The sequence below is a fragment of the Protopterus annectens genome, chromosome 16.part0, assembly GCF_019279795.1.
Source record: "Protopterus annectens isolate FY-2018-M chromosome 16.part0, PAN1.0, whole genome shotgun sequence".
In the NCBI taxonomy this organism is placed as follows: Eukaryota; Metazoa; Chordata; order Ceratodontiformes; family Protopteridae; genus Protopterus; species Protopterus annectens.
Window position 1 is genome coordinate 861,719,893 of NC_056750.1, and position 25,918 is coordinate 861,745,810.

The 25,918-nt window shown below is 45.5% G+C and overlaps 1 protein-coding gene across 1 annotated transcript in view; it reads left to right on the plus strand.

Moving 5' to 3' along the window:
• Positions 1–25,918, plus strand: part of SUPT16H (SPT16 homolog, facilitates chromatin remodeling subunit) — a 3,088,153-nt gene that overhangs the window by 1,896,644 nt on the left and 1,165,591 nt on the right. The window contains exon 13 of the mRNA XM_044058195.1: positions 4,280–4,433. Within this exon, the coding sequence (XP_043914130.1) occupies positions 4,280–4,433 (154 nt within the window). The remainder of the gene's footprint in view (positions 1–4,279; positions 4,434–25,918) is intronic.

The window sequence follows — 25,918 nt, forward strand, 5'->3', positions numbered from 1 at the left end:
GGACATATTTAAGGTTCTTGGTGGGCTGTTCTCACTATCAGTTCTCTGCCTTGCCCTTTAGGCTTTCTACTGCACCCAGGGTCTTCAAATGCTTGGCTCTAGTGATTGTTTATTGCAGGACAAAGGAAATACACACATTCCCTTACCTGAATGACCTAATTCAGGCAGGCGACAGAGACCCCCCTTCACATTCTTTGTAATGTCCCGGTTATTCTCTGGTATTCCAGATAAATTCCCCAAAATCCCACCTGGAGCCAACTCAAGACATTGTCATTCTTGGGGGCAGAATTCACACCGATTTTATGAAAGCCCCCCCCCCCCAAAAAAAAGGCAGACACTCTGACAGAACATCTGTTTCTGGTCCTCCAATACAGAATTGACAGCAAAACAGTACCCTGGGCTCCTGGGTTACATGGCAGCCACCATCTCTTTGCTACAACTTGCAGTACTGCATCCAAGAAAGCTACAATGGTATCTATGGTTAGTCTGGACCCAACACACACACACACACACACACACACACACACACACACACACACACACACACACACACCCACTGGAATACAGGATCCCCCTCATCCCTTGTCTCAAACTAGAAATCCAGTGGTGGCTGGCACAAAGTGACCTGCAACCCAGGCCTTCCCCTCCAACCCACACAGGTCATGCATACAGATGCCTCAGATTTGGGCCGGGGAGCAACTCTGGGCCATCAAAAAGTTCTGGGCCTGTGGCCAGAGCCACACAAATGAGAACACATCAGTCTTCAAGAGATGAGGGCAATTTATCTGGCTCTTTGAGCCTTCCTACCCTGTCTCTAACAGGGTCCCCTGAAGATCTTCACGGACAATGCCATGGTTCTGTGGTATTTCAACAAACTGGGAGGGGCCAAGTGATACCTCCTTTGCAGACCAGCTCTTCTAGTTTGGGAGCTGGCCACCTCACAGGGAGCGACTCTGCAGGCAGTCTATATTCCCTCTCTCATCAACTCCTGGGCCGATTTATCTCAGCGGAGCCATCACAAACAACAAATGGATGCTTCACAGGGATGTCTTCCTGGACTTGGTCCACTGGTGGGGTGTATTCCTCAAATAGACCAGTTTGCCTCCTCCATCAACAGGCAACTTCCTGTGTTTTGCTTCAGAATACCAGGCCCACAGGCACTGGCAACAGATGTCTTTTCAATTTCATGGAAGGGGAAGTTTCTATATGCATTCCCCCCTTCCCACTAATTCAGAAGGTGCTGCTGAAAATTCAGCAGGGCAGACAAAAAAATCATGTTGGTGACTCCCTACTGGCCAAGGCGGCACTGGTTTTCCCCTACTTCTAAAACTGTCCAAGGGCAATCACCACAAGTTACCTGTCAGAGTGGACCTTATCACACAGCTCAAGGGATGCCAGATGCACCCACAGTGGCAGCTACTTCACCTCACCCTGTGGCTGATAGGATCCTGATCCCATTCAAACACCTTTATGATGAGGATGTGCTAAATGTCCTGCAGGAGGCCAGGAACCAAATACCAGAAAATCCTGCCTTCTAAGTGGAAAAGGTTCACTATATGGTGTGTATGGTGTCACAGTAGACAGCTGGGACCCGTTTGCAAGTGAGACTCCTTTAGTCCTGTCTTACCAGTGTGAGCTATTGCAGTCAGGTTTGGCTTATTCTTCCATTAAAGCTCACTTGTCTGCAATTTCAGCATGCCTTCCTCTGGCTCCCTCTTTAGCATCCAGACTCCCCTGCTAAGCTTTTTCTCAAAGGGGTACTCCACCTCAGGCCTCCCTGAACCCCCCCCCCCACCACCACCACCATGGGATCTTAACTTTGTTTTGGAAAAGCTTACGCTTTCTTCATTTGAGCCAGTAGACAAAGCTTCTCTAAAACACTGTACTTGGAAAACTGTACTACTACTGGCCTTAACATCAGCCAAAAGGGTCTCAGAATTACAAGCCCTTGTAGCCATTCCACCCTTTCTAGTTTGCCACAATGACGGGATTACTCTTGGAACTAACCCTTCCTTCATGCCCAAGGTGGTGAATGACCTATCGCTGAATCAGGCCATCCACCTACCATCCTTTTTCCCTAACCCATAGGGGGGACTGTGGGAGAGTATGTCACTCCCTGGATTTTCATAGACAACCCCAGTTTTATCTGCATAAAACCAGGTCCGTCAGACAGGCAGACGAACGTTTGTCTCCTTTCATCCCAGAGCTTTGGGAAACCAGTAACCAAACAGACTATTTGGGTATGAATCTCCAAAGCCATCACCTTCTACTCCCAATATCTTGGAAAATCATTGCAAGGCATACTCGAACAGGGTTATGGCCTCCTCAAGAGCCTTCTTCAAAGGCCTGGATACCTCTTCTATTCTGAAATAAGCCACTTGGTCATCAGCACATACCTTTACCAAGAATTACAAACTAGACCATATTTCTAGAGCCAGGGCGGGGTTCGCCAGGGATATCCTTCATGGATTCCTGGAAGCAGCTTCTAGACCTCCTCCCCCCTCACGGTGAGCTTTTTCACTCACCACATGTAGAATACTGCTGCATTGGAATCGAAGGACATAGAAAAGTTGTGTAAAATCTTGCCGTAACCGTGATGTTCTTCTCTTCCATGTTGCAGTATTCCTTCCCCTCCTGTCACATTGGATTTCCCTTTCTGGATGGCTCAGGACTGGCATTTCCCTTCCTAGGACTGGCTCCAAATGGGGCTTTCAGTTCTGAGGGCTGGTGTGTGCAGACATCACTTTTATGGCCCATGTCTCTTCAGCCACATCAGACGTCCTATGCACCACAGAGAGACTGAAAACTTTTGCATACTAGCTGGATGTACGGGAAGCAAGAGGAGTAAACCCACATGTAGAACACTGTAACACTGAAGAGAAGAAAATCTATGGTTATAGTAAGATTTTACGCAACTTTTCTTTCCTAGCATTGTCCTTTCAGGGCTCAGCCTCCCTCTTCCTTGTGTCATGAAAGCTGTGAAGGGCTTGGAGCCCAAACCTCTCCTTTTAGTCCGCTCTGGTCAAGCTAACTGAAGGTTTACGGTGTGGAAGGTTCCCTGAAGCTTTAGAAGCTGTCTAACTGTTGTATCCTTGGCAGTATATAACTCTTACTGTTATGGTAAGTTTACTTTAACAAAAAAGGCAAAGTACATTTGTTTTTTTGTGAGGTGTTCATGTATTGTTTTAAAAGTTTCTTTGGAGCTCACAGGTATAGGTAAGACCACAGGGACAGTCTCTTTCATTGTGTTCTACTGTTAAATTAGCTAATTTGTTTATATTTGCTATTCACTGTCTTGCTTGATTTGGGCAGCCACAGTGGTGCAGTGTTTAGCATTGCTGCCTCACAGCGAGAGGTTCTCCAGTTCAATCCTCTGCTGGGGTGCCTTCTGTGTGGAGTCTGCACGTCCTCCCTGTGGTCATGTGGGTTTCCTCCGGGTGCTCCAGTTTCTTCCCACATCCTAAAGACATGCTGTAGGTGGATTGGACACTCTAAATTAGCTCTAGGTGCGAGGGTGTGCATGTGTGTGCCTTTTGTGGAAGGTTGGGTGTTGGGCTGGCAACTCGACACTGTAAAACTCCACTGCCAATTATGAGCAGACAGGTGATCTGCTGTGGCAACCCCTAACCGGGAAAAGCCGAAAGAAGAAGACTGTCTTGCTTGATTTCTAATCATCTTTTACTCTGTTTTCATGCTGTGGCATACCTCAGTCTTCTAATTACCTTTTACTTGGACACAGTTTTCGTGCTGTGGCATACCTCAGTCTTCTAATTACCTTTTACTTGGACACAGTTTGCGTGCTGTAGTATAGCTCAGTCTTTGACTGACATGCTAGTTAGTGGAAGACATTGTACTTTGTGATGAGGTTGGAGCTTTTACTTTTTCCAGGCCAATTCATTTATGTATGTATCCTTTTATTTTAAAATTAAATTTTACTTGTGGCAAATGTAGTGGTGCATAGGCTAGGGATGTTCTATTTCCACAGCAGGAGCAGTATGTACCTCTGAATATGGGAATGGAAGAAGAAAAAGCAAATGAGATTTCAGGAAGAAATTCCTTGCAGTTTTATCCACTGCAGAGGGACCCATGTTCAGATTCAGTGTACTGGGCAAGTATTTGAGTACTCACAAAACTTTTTTTTTTTTTTAATGTAGAAACCTATGCAAGAGAGGGTGATTTATAGATTTGGATTTCATTTTACTTAAGCCAAATGTTAGTAATTAGTTTTATTTCTGAGTTCTGTTTCTATATTGACGTCTGTCTTTTTCCCCCCTCCCAGAGCTCGCAAATCCAATGTTTCTTACAAGAATGCTTCACTTTTACCTAAAGAGCCAGAAATACGGGAGATTAAACTTTACATTGATAAAAAGTACGAGACTGTTATCATGCCAGTGTTTGGAATTGCCACTCCTTTCCATATTGCAACAATCAAAGTAAGTTTTATGAAAGAATATACAGTAATTCCTGCTGTCATGTTACAGCGTAATGGCTCAGTCGCCAGATCTTTGCCTCACAGCTGTGTGTATGTTTGACTACTGATCCTTCAGACTATTGTATGTGTAGTTTGTCCAATGTGTTTGATGTATTTTCCCACATTTTCACCAGGCACTCTCCTGTATCTTATATGCTGATAATTTATATATGTGTGCGAGTAAGTACATTTGCACATTTTTGTGTACAGTTTTGTGTGTACGTATGTATGTAAATATGTATATATATTTTTTTTATATATGTACATATATAGTGTATATACATATAACGTGTTTGTGTATACTTGTATCTACAGCACACAAAAGCACATTTTTTAACAATTTGCTGTAGTAGTTTAATGTGGCCTCATAAGTCAAATTAGTTTGTTCCTTTATACTGCTTGCACAGGGTTTTTTCCCCCCAAAGTTGATGAGTCAAATGAGCTATACTTACAGATATTACTTGATGTCCTTTTATTCCAATGTTGCAGTAATCTACATGTGGATTTACCTTTCCTCTCCAGTTCTACCAGCCAGATTTCCAAAGATTTTCAGTCCCTCTAGGTGTATCAGATGTCTGGCGTGGCAGCTGGAACGTGGGCCATAAAAGTGATGTCTGCATGCACCAGACTCAAGAACTTTTCAGCCTCCAGTCGGATGCCAGGTACTCCTGCTACTTGCGGACGTCTGATCAAAAAAGTACCCCGCTGGGGATTCTTTCAGTCCTAAGTCTGTTAATGTCATCAGGCAAGTGCAGTCAGCAGATTCCCCACAAAGACACGCATGACTAGAGTCACTGTAGTCTAGGCAGGGAACATGACCATGAAAACTGCCCCATTTGTTTGTCCCGAAGACCTTGCACAGCTGTTTGCAAGCCATAAACCTGTACTTAAATAGTCAACTCTTGAAACCGCGCTAGGGCTTGACGCCCCGTCTCAACCGCCTAGGAAGAAGGCCAAGTGCTCACATCCTACTTCCACTGTGTCTGTCTGCCGTACTTCAGTCTGTAGCTGATGTTAGCTAGACTGGGGAGCCGAGATCCGCCGATACAGATATAGTGGGTACCTCCAAGGAAGCCACAAAATCTCAACTAGATGACACGTCCACAGAGGTCTTACCGGTGCCTTCTCTAGATGTCGGAGGGACCAGCGTTCAGTCAGAGTTCACCAGACGCCGCCTCCACTCTTCCAGTCAGTGACCCTAGCCCTATTCCTAGCCAGACTCTGGCTAAACCTTTGAAGAAAAAACAGAAGACAAGACACCTTATTCCGTTCCTCTGAAAGCATGCCAGATTGGCAGGCCATCAGCCAGAGCTTATTCAATGCTTTTATGGTCCTTAGGCCTTCCGCAGAACCCCTTGCCACTGCTCCTCCCCTCCTTAGTCCCAGACCTCCAACCCAGGAAATGAGAGTAGAGCAGCTTGAAGAAGAGGGATTATCTGACTCCTCTGAGGATTTTTTCACACTTCTCCCAGATCTCATCCCCCTTGCGATATGGTTCTCCTGTTGAACCTGACTCCCCTGTAGAGGATCTTACATTTGGGGAATCTGTTAATAAAATGAAAGCGCACGTTAAGTGGCAATCCTCTAGGTCTGATGTTTAGAAAAGGTTTTTTGACCTCATCCAAATAGACACTCCTAGTCCTTCTGCTGTTCCTCCCATCCAACCTGCTTTTCTGGATGGTTTTGCTTCAGCCTCCACTAGCCCGGACTCCCAACCTTCGGTTCCTCAGAGCAGACAGATTGTATAAGGTCCCTGAGATGGAGAAATTTCTCCTTAAATGCCCCCCTGCTGACCCAGCCACCATTTTCATCTCTAAGGACAGGGCCTGCAAACTGCTGCCTACTGCTACAATTCTCCCAGTTGATACAGCAAGACCGTGGAGAGGTTGGGAAAGAAAATTTATACTTCTGCTACCCTCTCATTTAGGGCCATCAACTGTCAAACTCCTATGACCGAATACTCCTTAGCCCTGCTGGACAAAGCCACTAAAGATTTAGATGACATCCCTGACTGTGCAGCCAAGCCTCCTTGTCTTCACGGATAGCACTCATCTCTCAAGTGAATAGACTGTCCTTGAGATTACGTTATGATGCAGCTGAAGCCTTAGTCGGGTCAGCTGTATCAGCTTCAGTACTAAGTAGATAACATGGCTACAACTACAGCCTTTCCCAGAGGATTTCAAGGCCAAACTCCTGGACACACCTTTGGACCACTCAGCACTTTTTGGTGAAAAAGTGGCTGACCTTTTCAAAAAGGATGGCTCTTGGAGGCCAATCCTGGATTTATCCTATCTGAACCTGTTCCTAAAGGTTCCCTCCTTCAGGATGCTCTCCCTTCAAACTCTTCTACCCCTCATTCCACCCCAAGCCCTCATGGTCACTCTGAATCTAAAGGATGCTTACCTGCGCATTCCTATCAGGACCTCCCACAGGAAGTATCTGCACTTCACTGGCCACTTCACACTTTCAGTTTACAGCCCTGCCCTTGGCTTGTCTATGGCTCCCAGAGTATTTACTAAGTGCTTGGCCTCAGCCATTGCCGAACCAAGGGAGTCAAAAGCTACCCATTCTCATTCTGGCAGGGTCAGAGTCCATCCTACAAAAACCCATCTCAAGTTCACCATGACTCTCCTTCACAACTTGAGCTTCACCCTCAACCTACAGAAAATCCTCTCTTCCTCAGCACAACAAAGTTTTCCTAGGCTAAAGGATCGGAACAAACCTGATGAGATCCTCTCTCCCACTGGACGGAGTGCAGTCTCTCTCCACCCATTTTCAAAGCCTACTTTCAGAATCTCATCTCTCTGCAAGACAATTTCTGCAAGTCCTAGTTCTCATGGCAGCTACTATTCCCATGCTTCCATTAGCCAGGATGCACATGAGAAAATTGCAATGGTACCTAAAGAATGTGAGGTCTCAGAGCCAACATCCACTAGACAAACTTTTTCCCCTTCTGCCCCGCTTAAAAACAGGACTGAAGTGTGGCGGATTCAGCAAATCGTAGAGAAACCAGTGCATTCCTCTTCAACTCCCCACCACCACTCAATCGATGCACACAGATGCATCAGACCTGGGGGGGGGGGGGCAATGTTAAAGGACTTCAGGGTACAACCCTAAAGGAGAGATAACTGTCCCAGAGGAGTGTAGCCTCCCAGACATCTCAAATGCGCAGGTGAAAGCTGCTCTCTCTAAAGCTAAAAACACAGCATCAATGGGACCGGATGGTGTCCCCGGCTGTGTGCTACACGAGCTAAATGAGGAATTAAACCCGCACATAAGGCAGCTGTTTAATCTCAGCCTTACCACAGGATACGTGCCCAAGGAGTGGCGTACGGCAACTGTGGTCCCACTCCACAAAGGCGGTGCCTCTACGGACCCTGGTAATTACTGCCCCATAAGCTTAACAAGTCTAGTCTGCAAAGCTATGGAGAGGATCATAATGGAGCTCATAAACAAAGATATCGGGGACTTGCAGACATTGGACCCGACACTGTTTGGCTTCGTCAAGGGCAGATCATGCCTTTTGAACTTGGTCGACTTCTTCGAAACAGTCACCAAGGCCATTGATGAGGGAAAGGCAGTCCTTACAGCCTGCCTTGACCTTGCTAAGGCTTTCGACACAATACCCCACTCGGGTATTGTAGAAAAACTTACCAGCTTAAATGTAAACCCATATGTCACAAGATGGGTTGCAAACTGGCTTAAGGACAGAACCCACAGGGTTAGAGTTGCTGGCGCTATGTCAGACTCCAAGCCGGTCACAAGTGGTGTCCCACAGGGCTCGGTCCTTGGCCCCCTATTGTTCGGCATCTACTTCTCAGAAGTACAGGCCAACATGGGAGGACTTTGGCTGATACAGTTTGCTGACGACTGCAAACTGGGCGCCATAGTGGAAAGTGCATCGGACACGGATATCCTTCAGAAGGGACTCACGGAAACAGATAGCTGGTGCCAGAGCCATGGCCTGAAGTTAAACGCCAAAAAATGTATAGTCATACCCTTTGGGAAAAACAAGTTAACCCCAAACTACCATATAGGTGGCAATCCACTAAGCACAGAAGAGGTTATCAGGGACCTGGGGACCCAGGTTGACAGTGGCCTTTCTTTTGACACTCACGTTGCTAAAGTGGTTAGAAAGACCTTCTACATTGCCCACCTGATCATGAAGGGATTCACATCCAGATCTAGTGAGGTCATTGTTCCCCTGTACTCTTCATTTATCAGACCAATGATCGAGTACAATGCCCCATTCGGGATGCATCTCACCCGACATCTGCAGCAATTGGAGAGACCCCAAAAGTTCCTCACCAAAAGGATAAAGGGACTCCAAAATCTGTCATATGCTGCCAGATTGAAGAAACTCCAGCTCTATTCAGTTGCATACCGTCTGCTCAGAGGTGACATGTGCCTGACATACAAGGCCATGTCCAACCCGGAATTAATGGACATGCTCCACCTCAAAAATCCAAATCCACCAAAACCACTAGAGCAAGCAACTTAAACCTTAGCACGGATATAAATAGGACGTGCTGGAGGGATAGATTTATCACTCGGAGACTCCCTATGCTGTGGAATAAAATCCCGGTCCATGTGAGGCAGAGCACCTCGCTGGCTCTGTTCAAGAGAAATCTTGACCTGTGGATGGGAGATCGTAGGTTTATCCCGGGAATCATCTCTGTGTCACTGCTGGACAGAGGCACAACAAACTAATGGGCACAGTATTTTTTCATATAAGGGGTGGCGTAAGCCACAAAAATTTGGGCTAGGCTTATAAATGCCTTAGGGCAGATAGCCTAGTATAAACCTATGAACAGCGTTGGACTCCTGCCTTGCAAAAGCAATACATCATTGTCAGAGAAATTACTGCAGTCTTGTTGGCTCTAAAAGCCTTCCTTCCCATCTTGCAAACAGGGCTGCCTCACATTGTGACAGCCAACACAACTACACAACCAAAGAATAATACAGTACTAAAACAAAATGCAGCAAGCATGTCCAGACGTATGTAGCCACTCCAGATTAATGGTTAATAGGTTAATTGATTAAATGTTTAAGGGATATATATAAGGTGTGTAAGGGATATTTTAAAACTTGTCTGATGAGGTTGGGGCATTGACCCCTTCGAAAGTGCTTACAATAAAGGTTTATGAATTATAAGCTGTTCAAAGTCTGGAGTGGCTACATACGTTTGGACACACTGCATTTTGTTTTAGTATAGCCAACACAACTGTCATGTTGGTACCTCAGCAAACAAGGAGGTACAAAGGCATACCAGTGATGCCGGATAACTCTACACGTCTGGGATCTAGTAGCCAGAGACAGCCTATTCCTGCATGCCTCTTACATCCCCTCTCAGGAAAACAAGCAAGCGGACTTACTCAGCAGAACATCCTCTCAGCAACACAAATGGATGTTGCACCGGGAAGCCGGCTTAGATGTCATCTACCAGTGGGCCTCACCGAGTGGATCCGTTTGCATCCCCCAAAATGGACAACTAAACAAATTATGCATCAGGGATCACACTCCACTAGCCTGGAGGGTGAATGCCTTCAGTTTTCCATGGAAGGAAATGTTCCTTGTATGCCTTTCCTCTCTTCCCTTTAATACAATAGGTCCTACTGAAAATCGAGGAGGACCAACCAAAATCTCACTGGTGACTCCCTATTGGCCAAGGCAGCACTGGATGTTCATATTTCACTGCTGCGATACTAACCATTGGGTTATCGGTGCTGTGGTAGCCCTCGGTCAAGGTTTTGTGCACCGGCTGTTGTCGCTTGCTGGATGACGGGTCGTCTGAGCTGTGAAGGAGAGCAGGCGACGCCATTACCTTAGTCTTTCTTGCCATGGAGGCTGTAGCAGAAGCAATTCGCAACAGTGCCAGTTAGCCATTTCCAGATTTCAAACTTCAGCAGAAAACATCTAAAGTTAAGTACTCCATTGGGGGATCCTTCCTTTTCTTGCACTAACTGATGTCCGAAAAATCAGTAACTGTCTTGCCTGTGGAAAGCAAATACCACACTGAGACTTCATTCTTACTGTGTCACTTGCTTAGGTCCAGATCACGACGTACCCCACTGTCAGTTCTGTGCCCTCTAACGCTAGAACTATTCGTCATACAGCTTGTTTGTAGCCAGATATTTTAGTCTTCCATCTCCGATTACTGATGTGGTGTCAGTCAGTCAGCAAACCGCAGATCTTCTGAAAAAAAGATAGAGACAGACCACACAAGACTTAGCCTTCCGACGACACCACTGCTAAAAGGGTAGTCAGTTTTTTTGGAATTCATTGAGCCGCTTTCGCAGCCCCTGATACCCGACTCGATTACTTCGCAGGCCTCTACTGAGACCCATTCGGAGTCCTGTATGCCGCAGAAAACTGCAATGTCTAACGAGCCTTTGGCTGTGTCTGCATCAGTTGGGTCCAGAGCCGCTATGCAGGCACCGGTTTCTAAGGATACCGCTCACAGTTCGGAATTCACTTCAAGGCCTTCACCCTCTCTTCCGACTAACGCACCGAGGGATACTCTTCAGGCCAGACTTAGAGCTACTCCAAAGAAAACAGCAAAAAGTCTCCATTCCACTTCTCCCCCTCCTCGAACTAGCATATTTAAAATGACGGAGGATCTCATCACTTTCATCTGTGTTAATCAGGCCATACCAGCCAAAAGAAGGGAACCTTCTCCAGGAATCCAGTCAGGTTTAGACTCTGAGATTTGACTCCTCTGTTTTTGAAGAAAATCCTCTTACTGCCTATGAAGACTCAGATGCAGAAGAATCTATTCCTTCTGCATCACTTTTGAAGGACTTTTCCTTTGGGGAAACCCTCCACTCCCTCAGGGAACACTTCCAGTGGAAATCTGATTTCCCTCAATCCAAGAAAAAACTGACAAGAGTTTCTGGACCTACCCCAGCACAGGCCTCTGGCCATCCCCACCCATCTTGGAGGTGGTAGATGATGTTTACCAAGATTCCAAACTTACCCCAGAGACCCTTCCACCTGCTCCCAGAAAACCTGATGCATACTACAGGGTACCTGACGTACACAAATTCATCTACAGAAATCCTATAGCTGATCCAGAGGTGATTACTTAGGCACTTAAGGGAGTTCAGGCTACCTCTGCAAAGAATCCTACTTCCTCAAAGAATACAGGGCCCTGGCCAGATGGGGGAAACAAGTATGTACCTCTGCAATTTTAACTGTAAGGGGTCTTAACTGTCAGTTCCATATGTTAAAATATCAACAGCACACTTTGGAACTTTTGAATCAGAAAATTTTTGCTTTACTGGATTTTGCCAAAAAGAGGTAGCAGAATAGCTGCACTCTTCATCTCGGGTGGCAAAGCACTCCTTGCACTGTGGATTTGACACCCTAGAAGCTTTTAGCAGGGCAACAGTGACAAGTTCCGTTATCAGAAGGCATGCATGGCTGAAGAAACAACCTCTCTGATCATGTCAAAGCTAAAATCATGGATGCACCTCTTGACAAAGACCGCTTGTTCAGACAGAAAACTGAAGAGGTACTTAAAGGTGGAAGACTAAGCAAAATCGATGCTGACTTTTAAAAAATTTTCTTAAAGTACAGCCTCCTTGGTTCAGCAGAAATTTTCCCTCTGAACACTGGTCCTTTCCTGCACCAAACAGGCAGGCACAAGGCAAAACCTGTAGGGACAGACCCACCAGGGCTAAAACTTATGGCCAGCAAAGAAAAAAACAGTGGCCCCCCTCAGACACTAGAGCAGGGAGTTCAAAAGCATCCTTGTATGGAAAAAATTATCAGTGACTACCTTTCCCATCTTTGCCTGCCTCCACCACACCAAAAGCTAGGAGGAAGGCTATCTCTATTCGAACTCTATAACAAAAGATCAGTGGGTCTTAAAAGTCATTGCTCAAGAGTACAAATTCAATCTCCACGAACTTCCACCTCCAAGAGGGTACCCAGACCAGTGGGAAGAAGCACTAAAACAAGTGCAAAACCTAATATCCCTAGGGCAGTAGAACCTGCACCTCCAGAACAAGTTGCAAAAGGATTCTGTCCAGACTATTCCTTGTCCCCAAGAAAGAGGGGAATTTGGCGTCCCATCCTGCACCTATCCTTTCTCAATACCTTCCTGGTAATTCCAAAATTCAAAATCCTTACCTTACAAATAGCTTCTACCAATGCTGCCAAACATAGCTTGGATGGTCACCTTAGACCTAAAGGATGCTTACCTGTACATGCTAATAAGGGAATCGAGCCGAAAAGTCCTGCGCTTCAGAGCAGGATCACTACAATGTCCTTCAAGGATGCATCTGTAGTCCTTACAAATGGGTTGTCCTGTCGTCAGGCAGCCCTTCGGTCGGCCGGATACAAAAAGTCTGGGTCTGGCCTCGGCTGGTGTCGCAGTTCACCCGACGTCACAGCTGCAGTTATTCGGGTATAAAGGCATCAGCCGACGCCATTTTCCTTAGTCTTTCTTGCCGCGTGGCGCCCAAAGCAGAAGCTGTTCGCAAGTGTCGGTCAGTCAGAACCAGAGACTACTACTACCGAATTCTTCTACTACTACCGAAGACTTCTAAAAAGCTAAGTACCCCGTTGGGGACTCTTTCTTGCCTCAGCCGATGTCAGAAAAAGTGAATAACTGTTTAACTTGTGGGAAACAAATACCTCATAAAGATTTCCACTCTTACTGCTTACCTTGTTTAGGCCCAGACCACGACGTAGCAGCTTGTCTAGCCTGTGCTTCTTTTAACCGACGGACGCTTAGACGTCGGTCGGAATTTGCTGAGGAGTTTTTCGGCTCCGATTTTGCTTACATTATGCCGTCGGATCCTCCGACTACGCAAATATCAAAAAAGCGCAAGGAAAACGACCGACACTCGCGGTTTCGGCCGAAACCGAGGTTAGGCCAACCGCGAGTGTCTCGGTTTCGGCTGAAACCGAGCAAGCGGTTCTTCCTTCAGCCGAAAACTTACCTCCTACCGAGGCCTCTTCCAACCTCGTGGAATCAGCTTCTGATTTACCTTCTGCTCTGGCAGTTTCTCAGGAATTATCTGACACTATCCCCTTGGATATCTCCACCCCTGCACGTGGAGCTGCTAGGCCACCTGCATCCATGTCCATTAAGGCTTTTGCCAGGGCTAAAGCAGCTAAAACTACTAAATCTGTGCCTGCTAAGACCCCCTCTCACAGGCCTAGCTCTAGTTCACAAATGCTTAGTCTAGCAGAGGATCTCATTTCTTTAATCCGGGGATCCCAATCTCACACAGACAGAGGGCCTCTCACCCACCTCCAGAGAAGAGGCCTAGAGCAGAGCCCCCTGCACCAGTTTCTACAGATGATTCCTCTGATGATTCAGATAATATTAACCCTCCAGAGGCTTCTTTCTCCCCTTATGAAGACTCTGATGCTGAAGAGTCCATCCCTTCTGCATCTCCGCCTGAGGAATTTTCCTTTGGGGAAACCTTGCATGCTATGAGGGAACAATTTCAGTGGCAGGGCCAGGATTTCTCAGACTCTAGGAAGAGGCTTAGAACCTTTCTGCATTTACCACAACATAGGCCTTTAGCCATTCCTCCAGTTCTCTCTGTTGTAGATGATGCATTTAATGATGCTTGTACTGCTCCTGATTCACTTCCACCGGCCCCTGCTGAGCCCGATAGGTACTACAGGGTTCCGGATACTCATCACCATTTGTATAAGGCTCCTTTTGCAGATCCCGAGACTATCTCCCAGGGTCCTAAGGCTGTAGCAGCTACCTCTGCCAAAAACCCCCTCCCCTCTGAAAGGGAATCCAGATCCTTAGGGAGATGGGGTAAAAAAGTTTACTTCTGCAACTCTTTCAGCTAGAGCATTGAACTGTCAATTCCACATGATCCAGTATCAAGAATTTATGCTAGACCAGTTAACCAAAAAGTTGTCCTCAGATGAACCATTAGACAAAAAGTCTGTTCAGGAAATGGTACATAACATTCAGCAGGTCAGTAACCATTCCTTAAAATGCGGCTGTGATGCACTGGAAGCTTCCTTCAGATCAGCCATGACTGGCACAGTTATCAGAAGGCATGCATGGTTAAAAGAGCAGGCCTTACCAGACCATGTGAAATCCAAATTACTAGATGCTCCCATGGACAAGATCAATTTGTTTGGCTCTCCTGCACAACAGGTGCTGAAGAAGATGGAAGAGAAGGCAAAATCTGTCCAAACAGTGAAAGATTTCTTACAGGTCCAACCTCCAAGGTTTAGCAGGAATTGGCCCTCCAAGAATTGGTCCTTTCCAGACTCCTCCAGAGCCCAGAGAGGCAGGAATAGGCGTTCAAGAGGCCGAAGTCAATCCAGAGGTGCCTACAGGGGACGCCAGTGGCAGGGTAACAACCAGCGAGGTGCAGCCACGGACACAGCCACCACCACTACTACAGGACAATCACAGTGACTTGGCTCTAGCACCGCCTACCAGGGAACAACTGAAAGCACCCTTGGCGGAAGCTAGCTTTATTTTCAGTAAACTGGCATTACATCACAAGAGACAAGTGGATTTTGCAGACAATAGACCAAGGTTACAGGTTTCACTTCCATACTCTACCAGGGAAGAGAGGAATGCCAAACCTACCTCCAAATCAAAAGGCAGAAGCTCTAAAACAAATATCTCAATTATTAAAATGAGAGCTGTGGAAAAGGTACCATCTATGGAGCAAGGACAGGATTTTACTCCAGACTCTTCCTGGTACCAAGAAAAGAAAGCAAATGGAGACCTATTCTCGACCTGTCCGCTTTAAACACATTCCTCATTGTTCCAAAATTCAAAATGCTGACCCTACAGCAGCTTCTTCCCATGCTGGGCAAGGAGTCTTGGCTGGTAACTCTAGATCTCAAGGAGGCATACCTGCACGTCCCCATACGACCAAATTGCAGAAGATACCTCAGATTTCTTGCAGGATCAGAGCATTATCAATTCTCAGCATTGTCCTTTGGCTTATCTACTGCACCCAGAGTGTTCACGAAATGCCTGGCATCAGTAATTGCTCATAGCAGGCTCCAGGGAATCCAAATCTACCCCTACCTGGACGACTGCCTGATACAAGCGGACAACAAAATCAAGTTAGCAGAAGACTTGAAAAGGGTCATTTACCTACTACAAGCCCTGGGATACACAGTCAATATAAACAAGTCAAGGCTGATACCATCCCGAAGGATAACCTTCTTGGGTGCAGAGCTGGACACATCGAAGCAAATGGCATTCCTAACAGTAGAAAAACAGGAGCAACTCCCTCTATACTTCTTGGCATTAACAAAGCAGAACCATCTAACAGCAAGAAAAGTCCTGCAAGCCTTGGGTTTCATGGCATCCTGCATAATATTGGTTCCACATGCCAGACTGCATATGAGAAAGTTACAGTGGTACCTAAGGAATTTATGGTCTCAGCACAAGCACAGCCTAGAAACCCAAATTCCAATAATTCCATGCCTGAAGCAAGAATTCCAATGGTGGGCTCAGGCCTGTCAATCAAACAAAGGATTGCCCTTCCACAACACTCAACCAAGCCAAACCATTACCACGGACGCCTCAGACCTCGGTTGGGGGGCCCACATGCTGGACAAGTGCATACAAGGCTTATGGACTCAAGACCAGCTGCACCTACACATAAATCAAAAGGAAATGCTGGCAGTAAAACTGGCAATTCAGACATTCAGACCATTTCTTCGACAAGGACAACTGTTGATAAGGACAGACAACACCACAGTTATGTGGTACATCAACAAACAGGGAGGCACACATTCGTACCCTCTATGCCGGATGGCAATGGATCTCTGGAATGTTGCCCTGAGTTACAACGTTCAGTTACAAGCAATCTTTGTACCAGGAAAAGAAAACATTCTAGCAGACATACTAAGCAGGACTACCACGGATGCCCACGAATGGATGCTGCATCCGGACATCTTCAAACCATTACAAGAAAATGGGGACTCCCTCAAATAGACTTATTTGCATCCCCACGCAATCACCAACTAAAGAAATTCTGCACAAGGATGTACCACCCACTTGCTTGGAAGGTGGACTCCCTATCTTTCAGTTGGAAAAACCTGACAGCATTTGCATTCCCACCACTTCCTTTGATGCACAAGGTGCTATTGAAGATCAAAGAGGACCGTCCAAGGATCATCCTGATAGCTCCAGACTGGCCAAGACAACATTGGTACCCATTACTGAGGAGCATGTCTCGGGAACAAATATGGCACCTACCCCTTGTTCCCTTGCTGTTAACACAGAACAACTACAACACCCTGCATCCAAACCTGAAAACACTGCAGCTAACTGCCTGGAACATTGCATAAGAACAAATAACCCAAATTTATCCCAAAGGGTAAAAGACATTATCTTGGAGTCTCGCAGACCCTCAACAAGGAAAAATTATTCAGCAAAATTGAAAAGATATTCCATTTGGAGTACTGAAAAAGGAGAGAATGTGTCACTGGTAAACATAGCCAACATCCTGGAATACTTGGCAGAGCTCTTCCACAAAGGTCTGTCCTATTCTTCCATTAAGATTCATGCATCAGCTATTTCAGCAGAATACGACTTGGATCCTCCAGTCTTCTCACATCCTCTGCTCAGGCAGTTTCTGAGAGGAATTAAAAATGTAAAACCTCCTATGAAGCCACCATTGCCAGCATGGGACTTGAACTTTGTACTAGAAAAATTGACACTCCCTCCATTTGAACCAGCAGCAACAGCAGATTTACAATACTTATCATGGAAAACTGCTTTCCTACTGGCAATCACTTCAGCAAGAAGGGTATCTGAGCTACAGGCATTAATGGCAGTACAGCCCTTCCTGATCTTCCATCAAGATAGTGTCCATGAGAACAAATCCTACTTTTATGCCTAAGGTGGTCTCCAAAGTATCTTTGAATCAGGCTATCCACCTACCTACATTCTTCCCCAACCCACAGAACAGGGGAGAAAGACTACTGCATACCTTGGATGTGCATAGACAATTACGCTACTACCTGGACAGGACCAAGAGCAATAGAAAAACTGACCAGCTACTGGTAGCATATGCAACAGGAATGGAAGGAAAAGCAATTTCAAAACAGACAATCTCTAAGTGGATAGGAAATTGCATTAGATTTTGTTACTCCTACCATGGGAAGAAAACTCCAGAAAACATCAGGCCTCACTCTACAAGGGCTACAGCCACTACCACAGCTTTTCTTCGAGGAGTGGCTACCAAAGACATTTTAGAGGCTGCTACTTGGAGCTCCGTGCATACATTTGCCAAGCATTATAATTTACCTTTATACTCTAGATCCCGAGCAGGTTTTGCCACTGCTGTTTTGCAAGGGATCCTAACTACACCATAATTTCAGTTCTCCTCCTCCCCCAGTTTGGCTATGGTATTCTACCCATTTGTAAGGACTGCAGATGCATCCTTGAAGGACATAGTACAGTTTTGTACCTACCATAAATGTAGATGTCCGATAGGAATGCATCTGCACTCAGGATTACCCACCCTCCTTCCCCTCTGTGGTACTCCTAGGGTATTTGCCCTTCTTGTAGCTAGCTGGGGGAATCTATTATGGTGTATTTGTTTGTATATACATGTACATACATGCTTATTTTTGAATTTGCTCTCTACTATTTGGAATCATTTGCATTTATCCAAATTTAGCCTTCCTAGAGGGCACCTGGCATCTGGGGCAAGAAAGACTGAGGAAAATGGCGTCGGCTGATGCCTTTATACCCGAATAACTCCAGCTGTGACGTCGGGTGAACTGCGACACCAGCCGAGGCCAGACCCAGACTTTGGAATCCGGCCGACCGAAGGGCTGCCTGACGACAGGACAACCCATTTGTAAGGACTGCAGATGCATTCCTATCGGACATCTACATTTATGGTAGGTACAAAACTGTACTTTTTCAATTCTCTGCTTTGCCCTTTGACTTATCTACTACTCCCAGGGTATTCACCCAAAGTCTAGCTCCTGCCATTGCATTTTGCAGGCAAAACAATGTACAGATTTACCCTTACCTGGATGACTGTCTCTTCCAGGCAGTCTCAACCAGGGGTGGTTCTCATAAAAACAGACACCACAATCGTGTGGTACATCAACAAACGGAGGGACTCAATCTTACCCCCTGTGCAGACTATCCATGAACCTGTGGTTAGCAGCCTCATCCATGGGACTACGTCTTGTAGCCAATAACTACCGGGCATCAACAGCACCTTGGCAGATCACCTAAGCAGAAACCTGCTGGACCCACACGAATGGCTAATCCACAGAGACATTTTTCTGCAAATTACCCACACGTGGGGGACCCCCCCCCCCCCAGGTGGACCTCTTTGCCCCTCTCTTAAATCAAGTACAGAAATTATGCACCAGGAAGTACCATCACCTGGCCTGGAAGGTCGATGCCCTCACCTTCCCTTGGAATACACTCTGTATGCATTCCCACCTCTACCTCTCATTCCAAAAGTACTAATCAAGATAGGGGAAGAAAACCTAGTGCAATACTCATTACCCCAGATTGGATCAGACAGCATTGGTACCCACTGCTGCACAGTCTATCTCACCAGCCCCCCTGGCAGCTACCTCTGATACCTCACCTGCTATTCCTGTGGGCGGTGGGGGGGGGTTTACAGTGCTGCACCCAGACCTTCAAACACTCAAGCTCTCGGCATGGCTTAGTCACCAAAGCCTACAAGGAATCTATGCTATGCAAGCAAGTCTTTGACATCTCAGACACCGGAAGGCCCAACAGCAAAAAATCTTGCGCTGGGAAATGAGAAAGATCCTGCTTCTGGAGCTAGTCCAAGCGGACAGACATACATCTGCCATCCATTCCTCTTATTCTAGATTATCTTGCTGAGCCTTCTTAATAAGGGTCTCTCTTCCTCCATAAAGATCCATGCCTCTGCCATCTCGGCATTATTTGATACAGAACAGCCATTGCTCTCCGACCCTCTTATCAAACAATTCCTTTGTGGAGCCTTTAATATCAGGCTTCCCAGAAGACAGCCCACCTTAGCCTGGGACCTGAACTATTGTTTTAGAAAAGCTTACTCTGCCTCCCTTCGAGCCTGCAGCATCCTCAGAATTAAAGTAACTCTCTTAGAAGACCGCCTTTCTCCTGGCTATTATGTCAGCCAGGAGAGTGTCAGAGCTTCAAGCCTTAATGGCCATTTGTCTTCCATGCAGACAGGGTCTCCCTGAGAACCAATCCCTCCTTCACGCCAAAGGTGGTTTTGGATGGTACCCTCACCCAGGCCGTCCACCTGCCCACCCTAATCCTCAGAACAAGGGGGAAAGGATACTGCATTCTTTGGATGTGCACAGGCAACTCAGATTTTATCTGGATCGTACAAAGATATTCGGGCGACTGACCAGCTGTTGGTCAGCTTTAAAGCAGGGGCACAAGGGAAACCAATGTCGAAACAGACCATTTCCAAATGGATAGCACACTACATCCAATTTTGCTACTCCTTGCATGGAAAACTACTCCCTAGGACCAACGGCACCCATTTCACATTCACCCCTCTACTTTCACAGCATTCCTTAGAGGGGTACCCACCAAGAACATCTTGGAAGCTGCCACGTGGACTTCTGTCCACACCTTCACCAAACATTACCATCTGAACCTATTCTCAAAAGCTAGGACTGGGTTTGCCTCTGCAATTCTGCAGGGCATGCTCACCAAATTTTAAGTTTATATTAACCTTCCACTCTTCTCAGCTTTGGGAATCTTCCCACTGGTTAGGATTGCAGCAGTGAAACACGTATAACATAGTACAGTTGTGTACATTTACCATAAATGTAGATGTTAGTGTGTTCACTGTTGCAGTATACATAAAGTACAGTTGTGTACACGTACCATAAATGTTGATGTAGAGTGTGTTCACTGTCGTAGTATGCATAAAGAACAGTTGATTACACGTACCAAAAATGTAGATGTTAGTGTATTCACTGCAGAAAGTACAGTTGTGTACACCTACCATAAATGTAGATGTTAGTGTATTCACTGCAGAAAGTACAGATGTTCTTAGTTGTTTCACTGTTGCAGTCATTACATTTGGGTAATCTGCTGGCAGGTTGCCCTCAGTTGGCCTGATTAACAAAGTCTTAGGTCCTGCGTCGGTTGCTGTCCCTTCTTCCATGACATCAGGTCATCAGGGGTATAAAATATGCAGCTGACGCCATTACATCAGTCTTTCTTGCCGTGCGGTGCTCGAAGCAGAAGCAGTTTGCTAGTGCCCGTTGGCCGACCTCTGAAATTTTCATTTTCGAGTTTCAGAACCAAAGTCTTCATTTTAAAGCTAAGCACCCCATTGGGGAAACTTTCTTGCTCCTTACCGATGTCAGTAAAATTTAATAATTGCATTACTTGTGGAAAGCAAATACCTCCTAAAGATTTTCATTTGTACTGTATTCCTTGCCTAGACCCTAACCACGACGTAACTTGATGTCGGTTTTGTGCTTTATTTAATCAGCGCACTATCAGTCATCTGTATATTTTTGCCTCTAAATATTTCGATTTTCTGTTTAATTATTCAGAAGTGTCTGTTAGCCATCCGACTACAGGGATTCCAAAAAAATGCAAATCTATAAAGACTGACAGGCCACCGAGGTCCAAAACTGCCGACGATGCTTCTCCTAAGCCAGTCGCCAGTTCGCTGGTACTCAGCGAGTTGCTTTGGTAGCCCCTGATACCCGCTACTTCTGATTTGCAGGCCTCTACAGAGACCCATTCGGAGTCTGGTATGCCGCAAGATACTTCAACTATGGAACCTGCGGATGTCTCTACCTTGGATGGGTCCGGAGCCGCTGTGCAGGCACCCGCTTCTGAGGGTGTATTCAGGCCTACGGATTTGCAAATTAAATCAACGCCTCCTTCATTACTAAGGCCTAAATCTCGATCCATGTGTAAAAAACAGATGCCCAGGCCGCATGCTCAGGCTCCTTTGCTTAAAAAAAACAAATGATTAAGAATGGCTGAAGATCTAATAACTCTAATTAGGGATAGTCACCCCCCCCCCCCCTTCTAAGAGGCCTAGGGCTGAGCTTGATTATGAATCTTCTGATCAGGATTCTGTTTCTTCTGACCTGGATTTGTCCTTACCTACTTATGAGAATTATGATACAGAGGATTCTATTCCCTCTGCTTCCCCTCCTGAGGATTTTTCTTTTGGGGAAACATTACATACTTTAAGGGAGCATTTTTACTGGGAAAGCCAAAAGTTTTCTGATTCAAAAAAGAGGCTTAGGGATTTCCTTCTACTTCCGCATAGGCCTTTGGCTATTCCTCCTATACTAGACGTTGTTTTCTCGGAATCCAGTTTGGCCCCTGATTCCCTGCCCTCCTACTCCTAGTAAACCTGACCGATACTACAGGGTTCCTGAGTCTCAAGTTCCTTTTCAAAAATCCTACTGCAGATCTAAAAATCCTACCCCTTCTGATAGATAATCCGGGGCACTGGATAGATGGGGTGAAAAGGTTTATACTTCAGCAACCTTGGCCATCAGAGCTTTAAACTGCCAATTTTGTATGTTAAAATATCAGCAACATGTCATTGGACTACTTAAATGGAAAATTATGTTGATTCCTGACTCTGTGGAAAATAGATTTACAGGACTTAACTGTATTCTGCTTGACAAGTTGGAAAACTTACTTTGCAACGTGGTTTTTATTCTTTAGATGACTCTTGCAGGGCTGCTGTTACTGGGTCTGTGCTTAGAAGGCTTGCTTGGCTTAAGGAGCAATCTTTGCCTGATCATGTTAAAGTTGGATGCTCCTTTAAATCAGGACCGCCTGTTTGGCAACAAGGCTGAAGAAGTTCTTAAAAAGATGGAAGATAAAGCTAAATCTATGCAAACTGTTTAATATTTTTTACAAGTGCAACCTCCTAGATTTAGTAGGCACTGGCCTACTAAGAATTGGTCTTTTCCAGCCCCTTCCAGGTCTTCTCAAGCCAAACCCAGACACAGCAAAAAAAAAAAAAAAAAAAAGGTTTCAGTCCCAGGGGACTCTCAGAACTAAGCAGTGGGGGGGGGCCTCCACTTCCAAATCTGGGAATAACAAGACACCCCCCTATGGTAAACAGTCTCAATGACTTCCTTTTAAAATTTCCAAGCACCTATCTTCTGACTGCCCATTTGGGGGGGAAGATTGCTCTTCATGCAAAAAACTGGGAACTCATGACCCAGAACAAATGGGTTTCAGGTATAGTGTCCCAAATATACAGATTTCATTTCCACATGTTGCCAACACCAAATGGGTGGCCGAGACATAGAACTTTTTGCTTCGCCCCAGATCTACCAGTTGGGCAAATTTTCACAAGAACTCATCACAAAAACGCCTGGAAAGTGGATGCTTTGTCCTTCCGCTGGAAAAACCTATCAGTCTATGCCTTCCCTGTCTACCTCTGCTCTCCAAAGATCTACTAAAAGTCAAACAGGACAAACCGAAAATGATTTTGATTGCTCCACACTGACCTCGCCAACACTGGTACCCACTCCTGCGTAGAGTGTCACACATTTCTCCGTGGCACCTGCCTCAGACACCTTCCTTACTGTCTCAGCAGGAGAACCAAATTTTGCACCCTCAGCTCCAAACATTGAATCTTGCAGCGTGGCTAATCACTTAAATTCCCCACTAGCATCCCTCAGCAAACCTGTGATGGATGTCATTTTGGAGGTGAGAAGACCTAGTACTAGAAAATCTTATGCTGACAAATGGAAAAGATTCTATGCTGGAATCAGTCTCAAGGGATGAGCACAGCAGTGCCCAATTTACCTCAGATTTTGCAATACTTAACTGAGATGATTCACAAGGGCCTGTCTTTTTCTTCCATAAAAATCCATGCCTCAGTCATTTCAGCTCATTACAGCACAGAACGCCCCCCCCCCCCCCTTCTTTCATCCTCTTCTAAAACAGTATCTCAGAGGGGCCAAAAACTTGACACCACACAGGAGAGCTCCAACCCTTGCCTGGGACCTTAACTTTGTATTAAGAGAAACTCACTGTACCTCCTATCGAGCCAGCTGCTACTGCAGACGTAAAATTTCTTTCCTGGAAAACAGCCTTCCTTTTAGCAATCACTTCAGCTAAAAGGATATCTGAATTACAGGCCCTTATGGCAGTGGAGCCTTTCGTCATCTTTCATGCGGACAGGGTGTCACTCAGAACCAATCCATCATTCATGCCCAAGGTGGTATCCAGTGTGGCTCTTAATCAGTCCATTCATTTACCAGCTTTCTTTCCCAATCCACAGAGCAAAGGGGAGCGGATTCTGCATTCATTGGCTGTACACAGACAACTTAGATTCTACTTGGACAGGACTAAATCTCAAAGAAAATCTGAACTGCTGGTAGCATTTGCTGCAGGGGCAGATGGAAAGGCTATTTCAAAGCAAACCATTTCTAAATGGATAAGATATTGTATTAATTTCTGTTATAAGAACCATGGAAAACCTATCCCCCAGGGGATCAGATCTCATTCCACCAGGGTGGCATCTACTTAGACTGCCTTTCTCAGAGGTGTTTCTACCAGGGATATTCTAGAAGCTGTTACCTGGAGTTCAGGTCATACTTTCACCAAGCATTATCACTTACCAATTTTCTCTAAATCCAGAGCTAGCTTTGCCACTGCTGTTTTGCAGGGCCTTATAGCTGGTCCTAATGCTGTATAAATCCATCCTCCCAACCTTAGCTTTGGGAATGTACCCCAATGTAATGACTGCAGCAGTGAAACACTATGAACCTAGTACAGTTGTGTACACTTACCATAAATGTAGATGTTCGAGTGTATTCACTTTGCAGTCCTAGTTACCCTCCCTCCAGCCCCCTGTTTTTCCTCTTACTATACCTCTACTTTCTTTTACTATGCTTAAAAGCCTTTTTGGTGTATTTGCTTTTGTTTGGAGGTATATTTTTGTGTTTTTAATTGTATGTATATATATTTTGCTCCCCATTTGGGGGGTCACCTGACATCTGGGGCAAGAAAAACTGATGTAATGGCATCGCCTGCATGTTTTATACCCCTGACGGCATGGAAGAAGGGACAGCAACCGATGCAGGGCCGAAGACTTTGTTAATCAGGCCGACTGAGAGCAACCTGCCAACAGATTACCCAAATGTAATGACTGCAACACTGATTACACTCGAGCATCTGCATGTATGGTAAGTGTACACAAGTGTACTTTGTGTACACTTACCATAAATGTAGATGTCGAGTTTATTCACTGCAGAAAGTGCAGTTGTGTACACCTACCATAAATGTAGCTATCCAAGTTTATTCACTGCAGAAAGTACAGTTGTATACACCTACCATAAATGTAGATGTTGGAGTGTATTCACTGCAGAAAGTACAGTTGTGTACACATACCATAAATGTAGATGTCCAAGTGTATTCACTGCAGAAAGTACAGTTGTGTACACCTACCATAAATGTAGATGTTGGAGTGTATTCACTGCAGAAAGTACAGTTGTGTACACTTACAATAATTGTAGATGTTAGAGTGTATTCACTGTCACAGTATACATAAAGTACAGTCATGCACACTTGCCATAAATGTAGATGTTAGTGTGTTCACTGCTGCAGTCATGCTTTTCCTCCCTCCTCCTCCCTGATAACTGCTTTCCTTAGAGAGACATTTCTATGGGGGTATCTGACCCTAGGATTACTAATGATTATTAAAATTGGACTTTTTTGGTTGGTTAAGACAAGAAAAACTGAGGTAATGGCGTTGCCTGCTCTCCTTTATAGCTATGATGACCCAGCAAGCGACAGCAGCCAATGCACAAAACTTTGACTCTGGTATTCGGACCGACTGAGGGCTACCACAGCATTGATAACCCAATGGTTAGGACTGCAGCAGTGAATGCACTCTAACATCTACATTTATGATAAGTGTATACAACTGTACTTCACCCTTCACTCCCTAGCCAAGGGCAATCACCACAAGTTACCCCACAAGGTAGACCTACTTGCACAACAAAAGGGATCTCTCATTCACCCCTAGCTGCTTTTGCTGCATCTAATTCTTTGCGTGATCAACTTCTGATCCCTTTCAGAAACATTACTAAGGGGACGTGCTCTTAGAAACCAACTACTAGGAAAAAATATTTGTCCAAATGTCAAGAGATTGTCAAAATGGTCTTCTCTTTAGGAATAGTCCCTTTTCAGGTGGATCCCTCACTTGTCCTTAGCTATATATGCAAGCTCGTTAAGGAAGGATTACCATGTTCTTTAGTGAAAGTCCACTTTTCTGCCATTTCAGCCTGCTTGCCTTTACAGCTACTACTGCTTTCCAGGCTGGACGTTAAACTTTTCCTGAGAGGGGTTTTGCATATCAGACCACCAAGAAAATCCATCCCTCCTTCCTAGGACTTCAATTTCATGCTGGGAAAACTTACCTTATCTCTTTTTGAGCCAGCCAGCACAGTTTCTCTACAAATGTGCACATGGAAAATGATTCT